This window comes from Antechinus flavipes, chromosome 4 (assembly GCF_016432865.1).
Source record: "Antechinus flavipes isolate AdamAnt ecotype Samford, QLD, Australia chromosome 4, AdamAnt_v2, whole genome shotgun sequence".
In the NCBI taxonomy this organism is placed as follows: domain Eukaryota; kingdom Metazoa; phylum Chordata; class Mammalia; order Dasyuromorphia; family Dasyuridae; genus Antechinus; species Antechinus flavipes.
Window position 1 is genome coordinate 53,646,370 of NC_067401.1, and position 14,061 is coordinate 53,660,430.

At 39.4% G+C, this 14,061-nt stretch overlaps 1 protein-coding gene across 2 annotated transcripts in view; it reads right to left on the reverse strand.

The window, feature by feature from the left end:
• Window positions 1-334: 334 nt before the first annotated feature.
• Window positions 335-14,061, reverse strand: part of PROK1 (prokineticin 1) — a 52,938-nt gene continuing 39,211 nt past the window's right edge. The window contains exons 1-3 of one of the 2 annotated variants that reach the window (XM_051993079.1): window positions 7,357-7,484; window positions 4,517-4,642; window positions 335-2,895 (exon numbers count right to left, since the gene is read on the reverse strand). In XM_051993079.1, the coding sequence (XP_051849039.1) occupies window positions 2,776-2,895; window positions 4,517-4,642; window positions 7,357-7,428 (318 nt within the window). In that variant the 5' untranslated portion in view covers window positions 7,429-7,484 and the 3' untranslated portion in view covers window positions 335-2,775. Of the gene's footprint in view, window positions 2,896-3,046; window positions 3,165-4,516; window positions 4,643-7,356; window positions 7,485-14,061 lie in introns of those variants that run through there. The other variant, XR_007953114.1, reaches the window with a different exon arrangement.

Genomic DNA, 14,061 nt, shown 5'->3' on the forward strand with positions numbered 1-14,061 from the left:
TCTCCTTCCTTCTCTCTGTCTCTGTCTCTTTGTGTGTCTCTGTCTTTCTGTCTCTGTTTTTCTTTCTCTCCTTCCTTCTGTCTTTCTCTGTCTTGCTGTCTCTCTCTATCTCTCTCTGTGTCTGTCTTTCTGTTTTTCTCTCTCCTTCCTTCTCTCTCTCTTTCTCTGTGTCTTTGTCTCTGTGTCTCTCTCTATGTCTCTGTCTCTGTCTCTCTCTCTCTCTCTTTCTCTTTCTCTCACATACACACAGATACATGTGCACACACACACTCCTACACCTTCGCCAGTCCACTATGATGGACCTTAAAAGCTCTAACAAAAGTGGCAGACTAGCTGGTGATGCTAATAGCAATAGGCCTTTATTTCCAGTTATGTTTTAACTCACACAAAGGAAGACAAAAGGTCTATCTTGAAGCATGTGAAGCAGGAAGGAAAGGGACATAAGGAAACAAGGGTAAAAGGAAAGAAGGCTTGAAATCAAAGAATAAATCTGTGTCTCACTTACTGGAGAGCACAAGAGGTAGTAGCAGGAAGGGGCTGCCCGTGGGCCTTAGAACAGTTTCCTCATCATTTGATATAGAAATGGCTGGGTTCTATCTTCCACACTATGACTGCTCACAATCTGTGTGAGGGCATAGAACGGGTGAGTTCTTGCTCAGGTAAGTCTGATTGATTTTTTTATCTCGGATGTTGCAGACAGGACCTGGTTGAAGACATCAGGGGGCATGGAAGTTTGCACTAAGAAAGCCTCCAGATATGGAGGAATCCAGAAAAGGGGCAGGATGGGGATGTTAGACAGGAGGAATATGTCTAGAGCAGAAGCATCTTGCTGTACATGCATCTAAACAAGGCTCTTAAAAATGAGGGTTTTTTGCACATCAAAACTTATGACCTTTCTGTGATCTATCCTTAAATGTATATGTGGTCTTAACCAAGTGGGCATTACCTCCATTGGTACACATAGAAAATGGCTTTGCCTTCTTATCTGAAGAGATCATCATCCATGTTCTCCTATGCAACATCCATCAAGGATCTACTGAGGGGTCAGCTAGGTGGCGCAGTGGATAGAGCACCAGCCCTGAAGTCAGGAAGACCTGAGTTCAAATCTGACCTCAGACACTTAACATTTCCTCGCTGTGTGACCCTGGGCAAGTCACTTAACCCCAACTGCCTCAGGAAAAAAAAAATCTCCTGAGGGTCCTACAAGGAATTCATGGAAGTCTTGCATTTGGTGGGGACCAGTGCTGGGATCTGAGATGTCACCCATTCTATGACCAGCTCAGTTCCTTTGCCAGTCATATGCTTCCATTTGTGAGGAACTGGAGCTAACTCATCACAGTCATCACTCTATACAAGGCCATCTACTGGCATTCAATTATAGTTGAATATTTTATCAATATTTTTTATTTTATCAATATCAGAAGGCTTGTTTTAGACTCTGTCTTGGTAACTCTATAAAATGTTCTGAAATAAGATTTAATCAACATGTTTTGATGAAGATGGTAAGTTCTAGATGTTTAAAAAATTATAAAGCACTCAAAAAAAGGTGTGGGCTAGGCATTTGGGGCTGTGCACTGTCCTGCAATGGGGAAAATTTTATCTCTCTGCTATCTTCTCATATTCCCTTTTAACATTCTTTCCTTCCTCCACTCTGCACTTTCAAAACCTCCCAGTTAGAGATCACTTGGAATGTACCTGCTAAACACTTACTTTAAGGTAACTATTTAAAATATTAGCTACTTGTAAGGATGGGATTATTTTTTTCAGAAGTTCAACTAATCCAAAAGAATGAAGCGTTAATAGTAAAATTCCTGCAAGGGCAAAGAAGCAGAGAATTCAAGAATCAGAATTTCCCAGCTAGAGAAGAATTTGAAATCATCCAGTTCAAATAAGGAAACAAAGCTGGAAAAGTAAATAAGAGGCCTGCATTAGATGGCATTTCAACTCTTACCATTCTGAAATGAAATAATTTTGTTCAAGGTCATCTAACTAGTTATCAGAGAATGGGAGGGAGGGGAGAGGATCAGTGTTCTCAGATTCCCCCAAATCATATTTTGTAGGGGCAATTCAGAATGATGTTTATTTTTAATTATGTTACATTAATCAAACTCCTTCCTTCCTAAAAAACAACTGACTAGTAGGGCTTGACACAAGTGTTTTTCCTTAGACAAAGGATTTAGTGTCCTAAGCCAAGTAAATGGCAACAGAGAAAAATCTGTGATTCTGAGACTTGTTCTCCAGAATGGGTTAGAAAGAGTGGATATTTGGGTGGTATTGGCAGAAACTATAAGTTGGCAGAATTCAAGTTTCTATATATAAAAAAGAATATTCTAGTGGAGAGAATGGGAAAGGAGGTTAAGAACTAGTATTGGGGGAAAGCTTTATTTTTGAAGAAGATTAGATAAAAAAAAAAAAAGCAACATTTACATATCTCTCAATACAGTTTTTACCTGGAGATTTCTACTAGAGATGCTGTTACACAGGGGGAAAACAGAAATGGCCCAACTTAACATCACATCAATACTTAATTTTCTGGTCAGGTAGCATTAGCATCCCTAGCCAAAAAAAGGGGGTAGAGAATTAGTCCACTAAAGATTTGGCAATGGGGACTCTTCATGAAACCCATCAAATGGCCAAAAATGTGTTCTCTACAGGGAGGAGGCTTTCACATTGACCATGGGTGCTGCTTGGGGGGAAAAAGGGATTGTTGAAGAGCAGGAGAGGGGCATAGATGTGTTTGAGAGGCAGCATGGGGGTCTTGGAATAGATTAATTCCTAAAAGTCTATGTTCTTGAAGTCCACTGAACACCGGTATCTGCCATCTATGAATCTGGAGCACAGCAAATTCGGCAAGCAGGGGCAGGTATGGTGTTGGCGTTTCCCAAAGAAAGGGACCTTAGGAGAGAACAGAACAAATGGGAAGGTTGGAATACAGATTCTCAGGATACAAAAGTATCAGATATCTGTTAAATACCTACTGTGTGCACAATTTATTTCAGTCATGAAGTTGGACTCTTCTAGAAAGTCTTTAATCATATCATGATACCTTTCATCAGGGATGTCATTTTCATATTGATTTAAGCCAAACATAGTTAATCAGATAATCTTGCAGCAAGAAGAATCACAGCAGACTTTGCAGGTGCACTTTCTTGATCTTTTCTGGCCTATGGGGGAATGATTCGGGATATAGAATTTTAGCCTTCATGAAAGCTAATTGGGGCAGAGAGCTAGCGCTAGGAAGAATATTCCTTCATCCATTCTCAGCCCCCAGTACTATTGTTTTAAATCCTAATGAAACCCCAAACCAAATGTGTGATTTAAAGAGAGTATAAAGAAGGTTGGTGGCAGAAAATTCACCTAGGTCCTAGGTCTGAAGGGAGGGGAATCTATCCAAATTCCACTGAGACCCAAATGCTCCAAAGAGATACCTTGCTTTGGGGTCGTGAGAGGTACAGTAATCTATACTTCTGGGGGAGAAGTAGTAGCAGTGGATGCTTCTGCTAGAGACTATGTCTGGTAAATAGAATTGCAAATTATAGACTCTCTTTAGAGGGAGATCTGGTAGTACCCAGTAAAAAGCACAGAAATAATAATCTTACCTAATAATTCAATTATTGGAAATTAACTGAAAGTATTATTGAAAGAGTAAAAAGTACAGAATTAATCTTACCTAATAATTCAATTATTGGAAATTAGCTGAAAGTGTTATTGAAAGAGTAAAAAGTACAGAATTAATCTTACCTAATAATTCAATTATTGGAAATTAGCTGAAAGTGTTATTGAAAGAGTAAAAAGTACAGAATTAATCTTACCTAATAATTCAATTATTGGAAATTAACTGAAAGTGTTATTGAAAGAGTAAAAAGTACAGAATTAATCTTACCTAATAATTCAATTATTGCAAATTAACTGAAAGTGTTATTGAAAGAGTAAAAAGTACAGAATTAATTTTACCTAATAATTTAATTGTAGGAAATAAACTCTGAAAGCATTATTGAAAGAGGGGGTAGAGGAAAGGACATCTAAGGCAGTATGACATAGGAGAAAAGATGCTGGGTTTGAATCTTAACTCAGTAAACCCACTTATACTTTTGTAACCTTAGATCCAGTTCTGTTTGCCTGGGTATCACACAGAATTACAAGATTTTTTTGTGTTAAAGATCCAGCTTGTAATGTGAGCAATGAGCCTTATACTTGGGATCTTTATCTCCCGACCCTCCCATATCCTGAACAAGGGTATGTTTGGGACTAGGGAAATGGTATGGACATAAGATGAGGGGAGGGAGGGTAGAGGATGGGGGGGATTCAAGCATACTGAGAAATCTTCTCCTCTGCTTTTTCTTGGGACTTTTCTGTCCCTTTGCCTTAGAGAAATAAATGATCTCCACAGAACTGACAATGGGAATTCTCAAGGGCACCTAATGACAATGTGGCTCTGCTCTGAGACCTCTGTGGGTATAAGAAAGAGTCAGGGGGAATGGGGGCTGGCGGATGTCTTGAAATAGGAGCTCTCTACCTTGTGGCTGAGCGGGTGACATTCGTCTCCCTCCTGTCCCAGGGGGGTACACATGCGGAGCCCTCGGAGCCACAGACTGATGGCGCAGCAGGTGCCGGCCCCACACTGCAGATCTCTTTCACAGGCCTGGGGGGAGAGGAGACAAGACCCAGCAACAGCCAGTTAGTCAGACTGAACCATCGGCAGACATAGCAATAAATCCGAGCATCAGTCTTGGATGGGAAAGGGGAGGTAGAGGGAGGACCCTGAAAGCAGGGAGAAAAGGCTGGCAAGGGAAACTTGGCAGCTAGCAGAGCCTCTGTGCCATGAACTACACTCCCAGGGAGTAGTCTGGTATATGATTGTTGACAAGTGGAGGAACTCTGACCGCAAGTGCTCAGTGAACGTATGTTTTTCTGATGGGAAAGGCTCAGCAATGGCTCATACTATTGCAAACTGACCAATGACCCTGTGGCTTTGGAGGGGTGTTCTGACATTCTCCCCAGTCTCCCTCTTGCTTTCAGAGGCCTTTGCGAGTATATCTTGGGTGCTCCATGACCCCTCTTGACTAGAGGACCTCCCAATTCTCATGGCCATTTGTCCACAAGAAGAGTGAGTGAGCTTATTCAGATTTGTTCTGTTTTGATTGTGCTGTGTTAAAAAATCAAACACAACACAACTTGGCTGATTTCTAGAAGCTGATTTTTTAAAGGGTTACATGAATAGCTCCTTAAAAATAATCTTGTACTAAATTGAAAGAGTTCTGTCATATTTACTCAAGTAGAGAAATCAATTCTTATATTGAGTAGGAAATTTAATTAGAATAGACATAACATTTTTAGCTCTTCTTCCTTACCCACTTCACTTTACACCTGCTCACAAGGGTCGTTGTGAAAATCAAATGAGATAATGTAAGTAGAATACCTAGCAAATAACTGTGTAAATGCTAACTATAACAATTATTGTTGTTTTGTATTTCCAGAGTTGTCTTCATGTGTCTCTGAAGGATGGACAAAATTAAATGACTCAGGGATCACTTAGAATTACATATTATCTCCCGCCACAAGTTGCCTGAAACATTCTGGAGGAGGGAAACATTCTTAGAAGAGAATTTAGGACTAAGTCTCCATTTAACTAAGATTTTTCACTTCACAAGACATGATTGTCCATACACTGAATGTTAAGGAGATAATTGAGACATATCCAGAGGCCTTTGGACACTGCCTCAATACTATACTTACCCTCCCATTATAGGTATAGCCTTTGTCAGACAGCAAAAATAAACCAAAAACATCTAAATATTACGGTGAGATTGTTAAGGTAACTCATTTCTGTTTTTCTCCCAGGAGGACACTACAGTAAATGACTTTGCAGGGCTGATTGTTACAACTATATATCTGAATGCATGAAAAAAGAAGAGGGACCGCAGAAAAAGACCAATAGATTTGAGGATGAAGTTGAGAACCTCATACCTGTTTCCCCACTCTCAGATACTAACAGCTAAGTCATTCCTTCCATTTCTTCTTTCTTGGTTTTTTTTTCCCCAATCTCTTTGCCCTTTCTAAAAGAAAATACTAAAAATGTATATTGGTTCTTTTTCCATCAAGAAAAGTCTTCACTCTTTTTTTCCTGCTCCACAGTGACATATTCTTTCAAATGTTGTAAGACTCAAACAGAAAGAGCTATACAAAGGACTTCAGCATATACATTAAATAGTGACATTAATTTTACTGCTTGTGTTTTCACAGAGGCCTAATAGTGAATATGGGTTCTCCCTGTCTTCTTCTATCCTAGCAGGATTTAATGCTATACAAGGGAATGAAAGATCCTCTGCTTATTATCAACCATAATTCTCTTTTTTAAAGGTTTCATTTATGGTTTAGGTTTCAAAGGCACCCACTTGATTTTTATATACTTCTATTATTTTGAATGTAGTTATTTAGAAATTGACTTCTCTCCATGGGTATTATAACTAATCCACTTACAGGAATTGTTCAGAATTTCTCCAGAGTTTCTCATCCCTTCTGTAATGTGTTGAGAAGCCAATAAAATTAATTCCCTTCTTGGACCTTTGTCTTTTATCTAGACAACCCTGAGGTTAAATTTTCTCTTCTATTAAAAAAAACATAGCTACATCAATAAATCATGTTCACAAAATAATGGAATTTTCCCGCTAGGCTGTCCATAGCGTGCTCAACCGACATTAACATGAAAACTAAGGCAAAACCCAGTATTCGGTATCATGGAAAATAAGATTTCAAACTGCTTTCCCCCCTTTTTCCATTAGTGTTTTTGTTTTTCTGTACTTATAATCAGTTTCAGTTCCCCCAATTTTATTAGACTTGTGCAGGGAAGGAGAACACATTAATAGAAAATGAAAAGTACAAGATTTTCAGGATTTCATTTTCTTAAGAAGAGTGAGAAGCCCAAGTTAAGTTTATTTCCCACTTTAAGCAAACCCACTATTCTATATAAAATGTCCAAATCTATAGTCAAAAGAAATTAAATCATGGTATTCACTTTTCACTATGATCCTCTGGTCTATTAAAGGACTTCTTTAAATAGCAAACTTTACTAGTATTTAAGATTCAATTTACCTATACCTTTCAGGAGCATGTATATAGATAAAAGAGCATATCAGAATAATCAATTGAATAATCTTCCAAAGTCCAAAAGGATTCTGCTGAATATTTCTGAAGTGCCTTTCAAATGCTGAATTTCATTATTTATTTCTTTGATTTTCATGTGATGCATCAAGCCAATAAAGCTAATTTCTTAGTACTTGCTGCTAAATTTATATTGTTAGTAGATCTTTGATTCCCCCCCACCCTCATGGCCAAGAAAATGTTAGATAGACTTACCCCAGTGATCACCGCACATTCTGAAATAGTTACTAAAAGGAATATAAGTGAGGCTTGGATGGCGGTTTTCATGGTCACTTGGAAAGTCAGCAGAAATTTTGTCTTCCAAAGTATTTCTTTCTCTCCCTCTCCTTCTCCAGCCAAAAAAGTCTGTAACTCTAAGCCCTCCTTTCTGTCACACTTTATAAGATCAGATCCAGTTCTGCCTGCATATGTAACATCTCCACTCTTTCAGTCTCCATCACTGATGCTATTCAAATGATCTCAGAGCAAGCAGATGAGACCTGAATTCCTAATGATATCAAATAACCATCAAAACCAATAAAAATGAATAGATTAAGGGCTTTGACAGTCACTCTAACTCACCCAAGAACTCAGGGATTGAGTCATTTCACTCCCATCTTATCTTTTTTCCTTGGGGCATCATTTCATCCATCTTAGGGGAAAAGAGGGGCAGCCTGTTTGAATAAAATAGTATCGCAAAAATTTCATTTATCCATTCCTGCACTGAGTCATACAACATTACAATTTTCCCCCCTTCATTCAATAGCCTTTTTTTTTTTTTTTGACACTTACCAGTTGTTATGAGGGCTACAATGAAATTCAAAAGGAGTGGAATTCTGACCCTTGAGATGCTTTGGAGTCTCATTTAGATTTTAGATAATGCAAATCAAAAGTAACAATATAAAATTTGGTATAATTAATGAAACAGGCTCCAGGAATTAGGAGACCTGGCTCTCTGAGTTTGGGCTCTATTGCTTATTAGTTATATTTCCATGAGTATATAACTGTATCTGTCTGGACCTCATTTTGTCCTTCTGTTATGGAGAGTGGGACAAGATTGAAGCAACTCAACAAGAACAAACCATTTTGAAAGAAATCACTTGGGATTATTACCTAGTGAGGAGTGGAAGGAAGCTACATAGAAATGTTGTTTCTGTGTAAGGGATATTCTTCTAAGTAGGTATCCCTAACTTTGGGATGGTCTTTACTTAAGTATTTGTTACTTCTTCATAGGAATTTTCTGAGAGTAATAGTTGTGAAGGAAGAACTTTCAGACAATGTGACCTGTCCAAGAGACATGCTCCTCCTCTCCTTTCTCAAGGTAGATAACAAGTGTTAGATCAGAGGCTGGAAGACCATCTGGTAAAAATGTTGTCGAAGAGAACATGCTAGAGGGAAGACAAATTAGATGAATGCAGTGTTTGGGAACTTACATCCAAGTCTTTGGACCCTATCTATACAGAATGCTTGCTTTCTCCTAATATAGGGGTTCTTGATTTGGAATCTATGAATTTGCTTTTTAAAAAGTATTGCATTTCAGTAGAATTGATTTCCTTTCTAATCCTGTTTATTTTAAGTTATGCATTTCAAAACATTATTCTGAGAAGCAGTCCATAGGACCCACCAGACTGCCCCAGGTCCATGAAAAACAAAGTTAAGACACAAGATATTAAATAACCATCAAAACTAATAAAAATGAATAAATTAAGAGCTTTGACAGTCACTCTAACTCACCCAAGAACTCAGGGATTGAATCATTCCACTCCCATCTTATCTTATCTGGGAAGGAAAAGACTCACTTTGTCATGGATTCCCACTTCTTCACAGCCTCCTTCTAGGTTCAGGATTTTACTTAAGTTAAAGATTTTATCCAAATGAAAAAAGAAGCCAGATTGTTCCTTCTGTTGTTCTCCCTATTCCCAAGAATTTGCTAGACATTCCTATCTAATATAGATTTTTTTTTCTAATTAGAAAAGCATCCTCAACATGCCAGAAGCCTCTTTGGTTAATTAATTTATTTGCTTCCCCTGTAAATAGGGGAAAGTGGCTTCCTCTAAGGGAGCTCAGCAGTGCCTTTTAAATGGCAGTTATGGCAGACGAGTCTAGTACTTCAGTAAGGATTGGGAGCTCTCAGACACTTAGCCTGGCCGGGCTTCTCCTAGACTAATTACTCGTCGTCAGTAAAGTGAGAAACAAGCACATGAGACCGCCGTGTAAATGAGGAGATGAAAGCCATAGCCTGGAACAGGGGAATCTGATACCAAGCCAGGATAGGGCTTCCTCCCCAGAGCAAGCCAGCAAGATTACCATAATGCCAACTGAACAGGAGGAGTTTTTATCCCTGGTTCACATTATTCCTCTCCAGGCACTCCATGTTCTAGCCAAGCCGCACTATCAAGTTGCTCCTTGATTTCATCCTAAATTTTTCTGCTTCTGGATATTGTGGACCAATGAGACACTTAACAAGTATTAAATGCCTACTGTCTGTCAGGAAGACACCTTGCTTGGAATCAATCAGTCTACAAATATTTATGAATCACCTATTATATGCCAGGAGCTGTGTTTGACACAATATGGAGATAATATGAGAAAGAAGCTAATCTGACCAATTTTAATAGCACAATTTGTTTAGCTCTTCATGATATATATCATTTCATTTTATCTTCACATCAATCCTTCAAGATCAGTGGAACAAATTCTGTCATTCCTATTTTACAAATAAGTAAACCGAAGGTCAGAATTAAAGTGACCTGTCCAATGTCACAGTACCCAAGGTTGGATTTGAATCCAGATCTTTTGACTATAAAGTCAGTGTCCTTTGTACTGCGCAGTAATTCTAGATGTTGTTGATAGCCTTCTGCACTGTAACAGCCTCTCTGAAAGCTTTCCTTGCTTCAGAATCCAGCTCACGTATTACTTCTCTCCTAAAACTGGTCTGGAATTGTGGTTATTTGTTCTTTTTTAAACTCCAAGAGGACATGACATCAGGGAGGTGATAGCATGACATGCAAGTGAGTTAGGCTGAAGGGAGGGAAGGCTGGACAAGGTCAGCTTTCTCACTTTCCCCTCCAGAGCATCTGGGTTCAGTGGCCAGATCAAGACAACTGGAGATGTTCCTGGATGCAGTGGGAGACCTTGGCCTTTTGAAGCTTCAACAGGGCTCAGTTTGATGCCTCAGGTGCTACTCAGCCTTAATCACTGACGCGTATCATTTACAAGTAATTTCTCCTTTCAGAATTCTCATGTAACTCTGGTGAAAAACATTATTTTTCAGACTTTTAATTTATATTCATTGTGAACATGTCTCATTTCCTCTCCCACTCCCCAGCCATGTTGTTCATGAGAACAAGGGGCAGTGCCCCATTTGTAATTACAGAATTTCGGAGTTGACAGAGACCCCAGAGAACATTCAGTACAACCTTAGCAAGAACACCAGTTCTTGCCCATGGCCAATAAGTAGTTTTCCATCCTCTCTGAACACTTCCAGGGAAGGAGAACACGCTTTCTCCAAGGCATTCTGGTCAGTAATTATTAGGAAGTTTTCCTTACATGAATTAGTGTTCCTGGCTACAATTTTGGCTCATTGCTCCTAATTCTGCCCTCTGGGTCCAGTCTAATCCTTCTAATCCCAATTCTTCTTTATGCAACGATTTAAAGACAGTTATCATATATTCTCTGCATAATCTTTTCAAGGCTAAACACTATGAATTCTTTCAAATGAGCTTTAAATGACATCATCTCTGTTCCACTTCTGAATGTCTTGAATGGTCTCTACTTATGTATCTGTTACTTCTTGGGAATTTTCTGAGCATAATTGTTGTGAAGGAAGAACTTTCAGACAATCTGTCATCATGTCATCATCATAGCTAACATTTGTAAGATGTAATGGGCTGAGGCTTGAGTTGATGCCTGAGGTCCCAAGCACATGAGGCTAAATAGTAATTGGACCATATACTCTATTAATATATAATCTTGGAGAAAGAATGGCCCCTGCCCACTCTTTGTGCAAGTCCTGATGTGTTGTATAGGAAATTGCAACGACTTTTTCTGTTTGTTTTCTCTTCTTCTTTTTTCTTTTTGCTGTGGCAGTTGGGGTTAAGTGACTTGCCCATGGTCACACAACCAGGAATTGTTAAGTGTCTGAGGCTGGCTCTTTCTCCAAGATTATATATTAATAGAGTATGGTCCAATTACTATTTAGCCTCATGTGCTTGGGACCTCAGTGCATCAACTCAAGCCTCAGCCCATTACATCTCCCGCTTTCTTTTGTTTTAGAACACAGGTGATCATGCCATCCCTGACTCCTCAGGGAGGTCAGAGCCCCCAAGGGGAGGTGTTCACATCCTCCCTGACTTCTCAGGAAAGGAGGTGAAAGCACGGAAAGGAGATAATCACGCCCTCCCTGACATCTCAGGAAGGGAGATGAAAAGCACCAAAGGGAAGTGGGGGTTGCTAGCAGGTTTCTGGGCTCAAGGGTCTTATTATGCACAAACCCATCAGCATGGGAAGTATTACACAAGCACATAGCAACAACGCAGAGGCTATTAGTGATGACTCTCCCCACAGTCAGTGCAGGCTTGATGTAGTGTAACAAACATGAATTATTCACCCAATTAACGGTATAACAAACAATATGAATCAACATTGTGTTGTAAAAGATTGCCAGAAGTCCTAGAAGGAGAGTATGTAAACAGCAGTCACACATACATCTTCTTCAGCAGCCAAGAGATAGTCCAAAACCAGTCTATTGTCCATTGCTTCACATATCAGAAAATCCAATGATCCCCCCAAGTTTTTGAAGTCCAGCAAAAGTCTTTTTATGTCTTAGGGAATCCAATGATTCCAGCAGATTTTGAAGTCCTGTAACAGTCATATCATTTCTCAGAGAATCCAATGATTTCTGAGCGCTTTCAAGTCTTATGTCTCAAAGAATCCAATGATTCCTGAGGGATTTAAAGTCCTACAACAATCTAATGTCTCAGAGAATCCAATGATTTCTGAGGGTTTTGAAGTCCAATGATTTTCTATGTCCATGAGTCAAATGCCATAACTGCCACACTCTTTCAATGGTGAGCACAATTAGCAACAGAACCACCCGATGTTTCTTGGGTCTTCTCCTTTGTTTCAAGGGTCTGCTCCGTCTCTCTGCGATGGACAAGGCGAATATGACTCGCTGGCACCCATCTGATTCCTTCTCCACCTGTAGAGATACAAGCAAACCCTCTCCCCCAAGCAGTTAGCCTATCTGGTCCCTTCCATTCACCACTTTCTGGGTCTCTCCACATCACCTGGAGATTATCTAAAGATAGTGGAGCTGCTCACACTGGACACTGCCCTTCCAGTGGGTTATAAAACCTGTCTGCCGGAGCCAGTGTATCTTTATCAAAAATCAAGAAGTTAATAGTATAAAGAGCTAGATTTAGAAGCTCTCTAGGGTTACCTGTGGCTCCCCCTTTCTTTTGTTTTTGGAGCAGCGTCTTAATGTCTCTGTTTCTCCTCCCTAAAAAGAAGCATATGGAGGAGAAAAAAGATCCAATTTGGGTAGAATGACTATTCCATACAGCTAAATAAAGATGGATCTTGAAATGTGAAACAATGACTAATATTTATATAGTGCCCTAACATTTGTTGTAACTGTTACTTCATTTGCTTCTTATAGAGATCCTGAGAGATAAGTACTATTATCCCCCCACAGGAAGGGGAGGAGATGGCTCAGTGGGTAGAGCACCAGCCTTGAAGTAGGAGGAAGGGGAGGAGATGGCTCAGTGAGTAGAGTACCAGTCCTGAAGTCAGGAGGACCTGAGTTCAAATCCAGCCTCAGACACTTAACAATTCCTGGTTGTGTGCCCATGGGCAAGTCACTTAACCCCAACTGCCACAGCAAAAAGAAAAAAGAAGAAGAGAAAACAAACAGAAAAAGTCATTGCAATTTCCTATACAACACATCAGGACTTGCACAAAGAGTGGGCGGGGGCCATTCTTTCTCCAAGATTATATATTAATAGAGTATGGTCCAATTACTATTTAGCCTCATGTGCTTGGGACCTCAGTGCATCAGCTCAAGCCTCAGCCCATTACAGTAAAGAGCAGGGATCCTCAAACTTTTTAAATAGGGGGGGCCAGTTCACTGTCCCTCAGACTGTTGAAGAGCCGGACTATAGTAAAAAAAAAAAAAAAAAAAAACTATGAACAAATCCCTATGCACGCTGCATATATCTTATTTTGAAGTGAAGAAACGAAAGGGGAACAAATACAATATTTAAAATGAAGTAAAGTTAAATCAACAAACTTACCAGTATTTCAATGGGAACTATGGGCCTGCTTTTGGCTAATGAGATGGTCAATGTCTGATTCCATATTTGTCACTGCTAGTCATAATAAGTGATGCAAGTGGGCATCCGTTAGTCTTGATCTGGTTGGAGATTTCAAATGTTTCATTCTAGAAAAAGTCTGTTCACAGACATAAGTACTGCCAAAGATGGTTGTCATTTTGAGTGCATGGTTCCTGAGATGAGAATATGTCTCAGAGGGGAGAGATGCGTAGAAATTATGAAGGCTGCTTGACTTGAATGTGTCTTTCAGAGAGTCACAATTCTGCAGTTCAGCCAGTTCCATTTGGTAAACTCTATCCACATTTTCAATGTCAATAGAAAATGTTACGGAAAAGCTGTATGTCCTGTTCATGGATATGAAGCTCTTTAAATCTAAATTGGAAATCTTTTTGCAATTTTTCCACTGAATCCACACATGTTTTGTTTGGGAATGCAATCAGCAGTTTTTCCACTAACAGATTTTGAGTTGTGGGGAGATGGCAGAAGTTTTTCTCCTTTGCTTGTTTGATGAGGAGGCCTAATTTTACTTCAAATTCTTTGACATGTGGTTGCATATCACAGATGAGCTTCCCCTTTCCTTGAAGTTGCA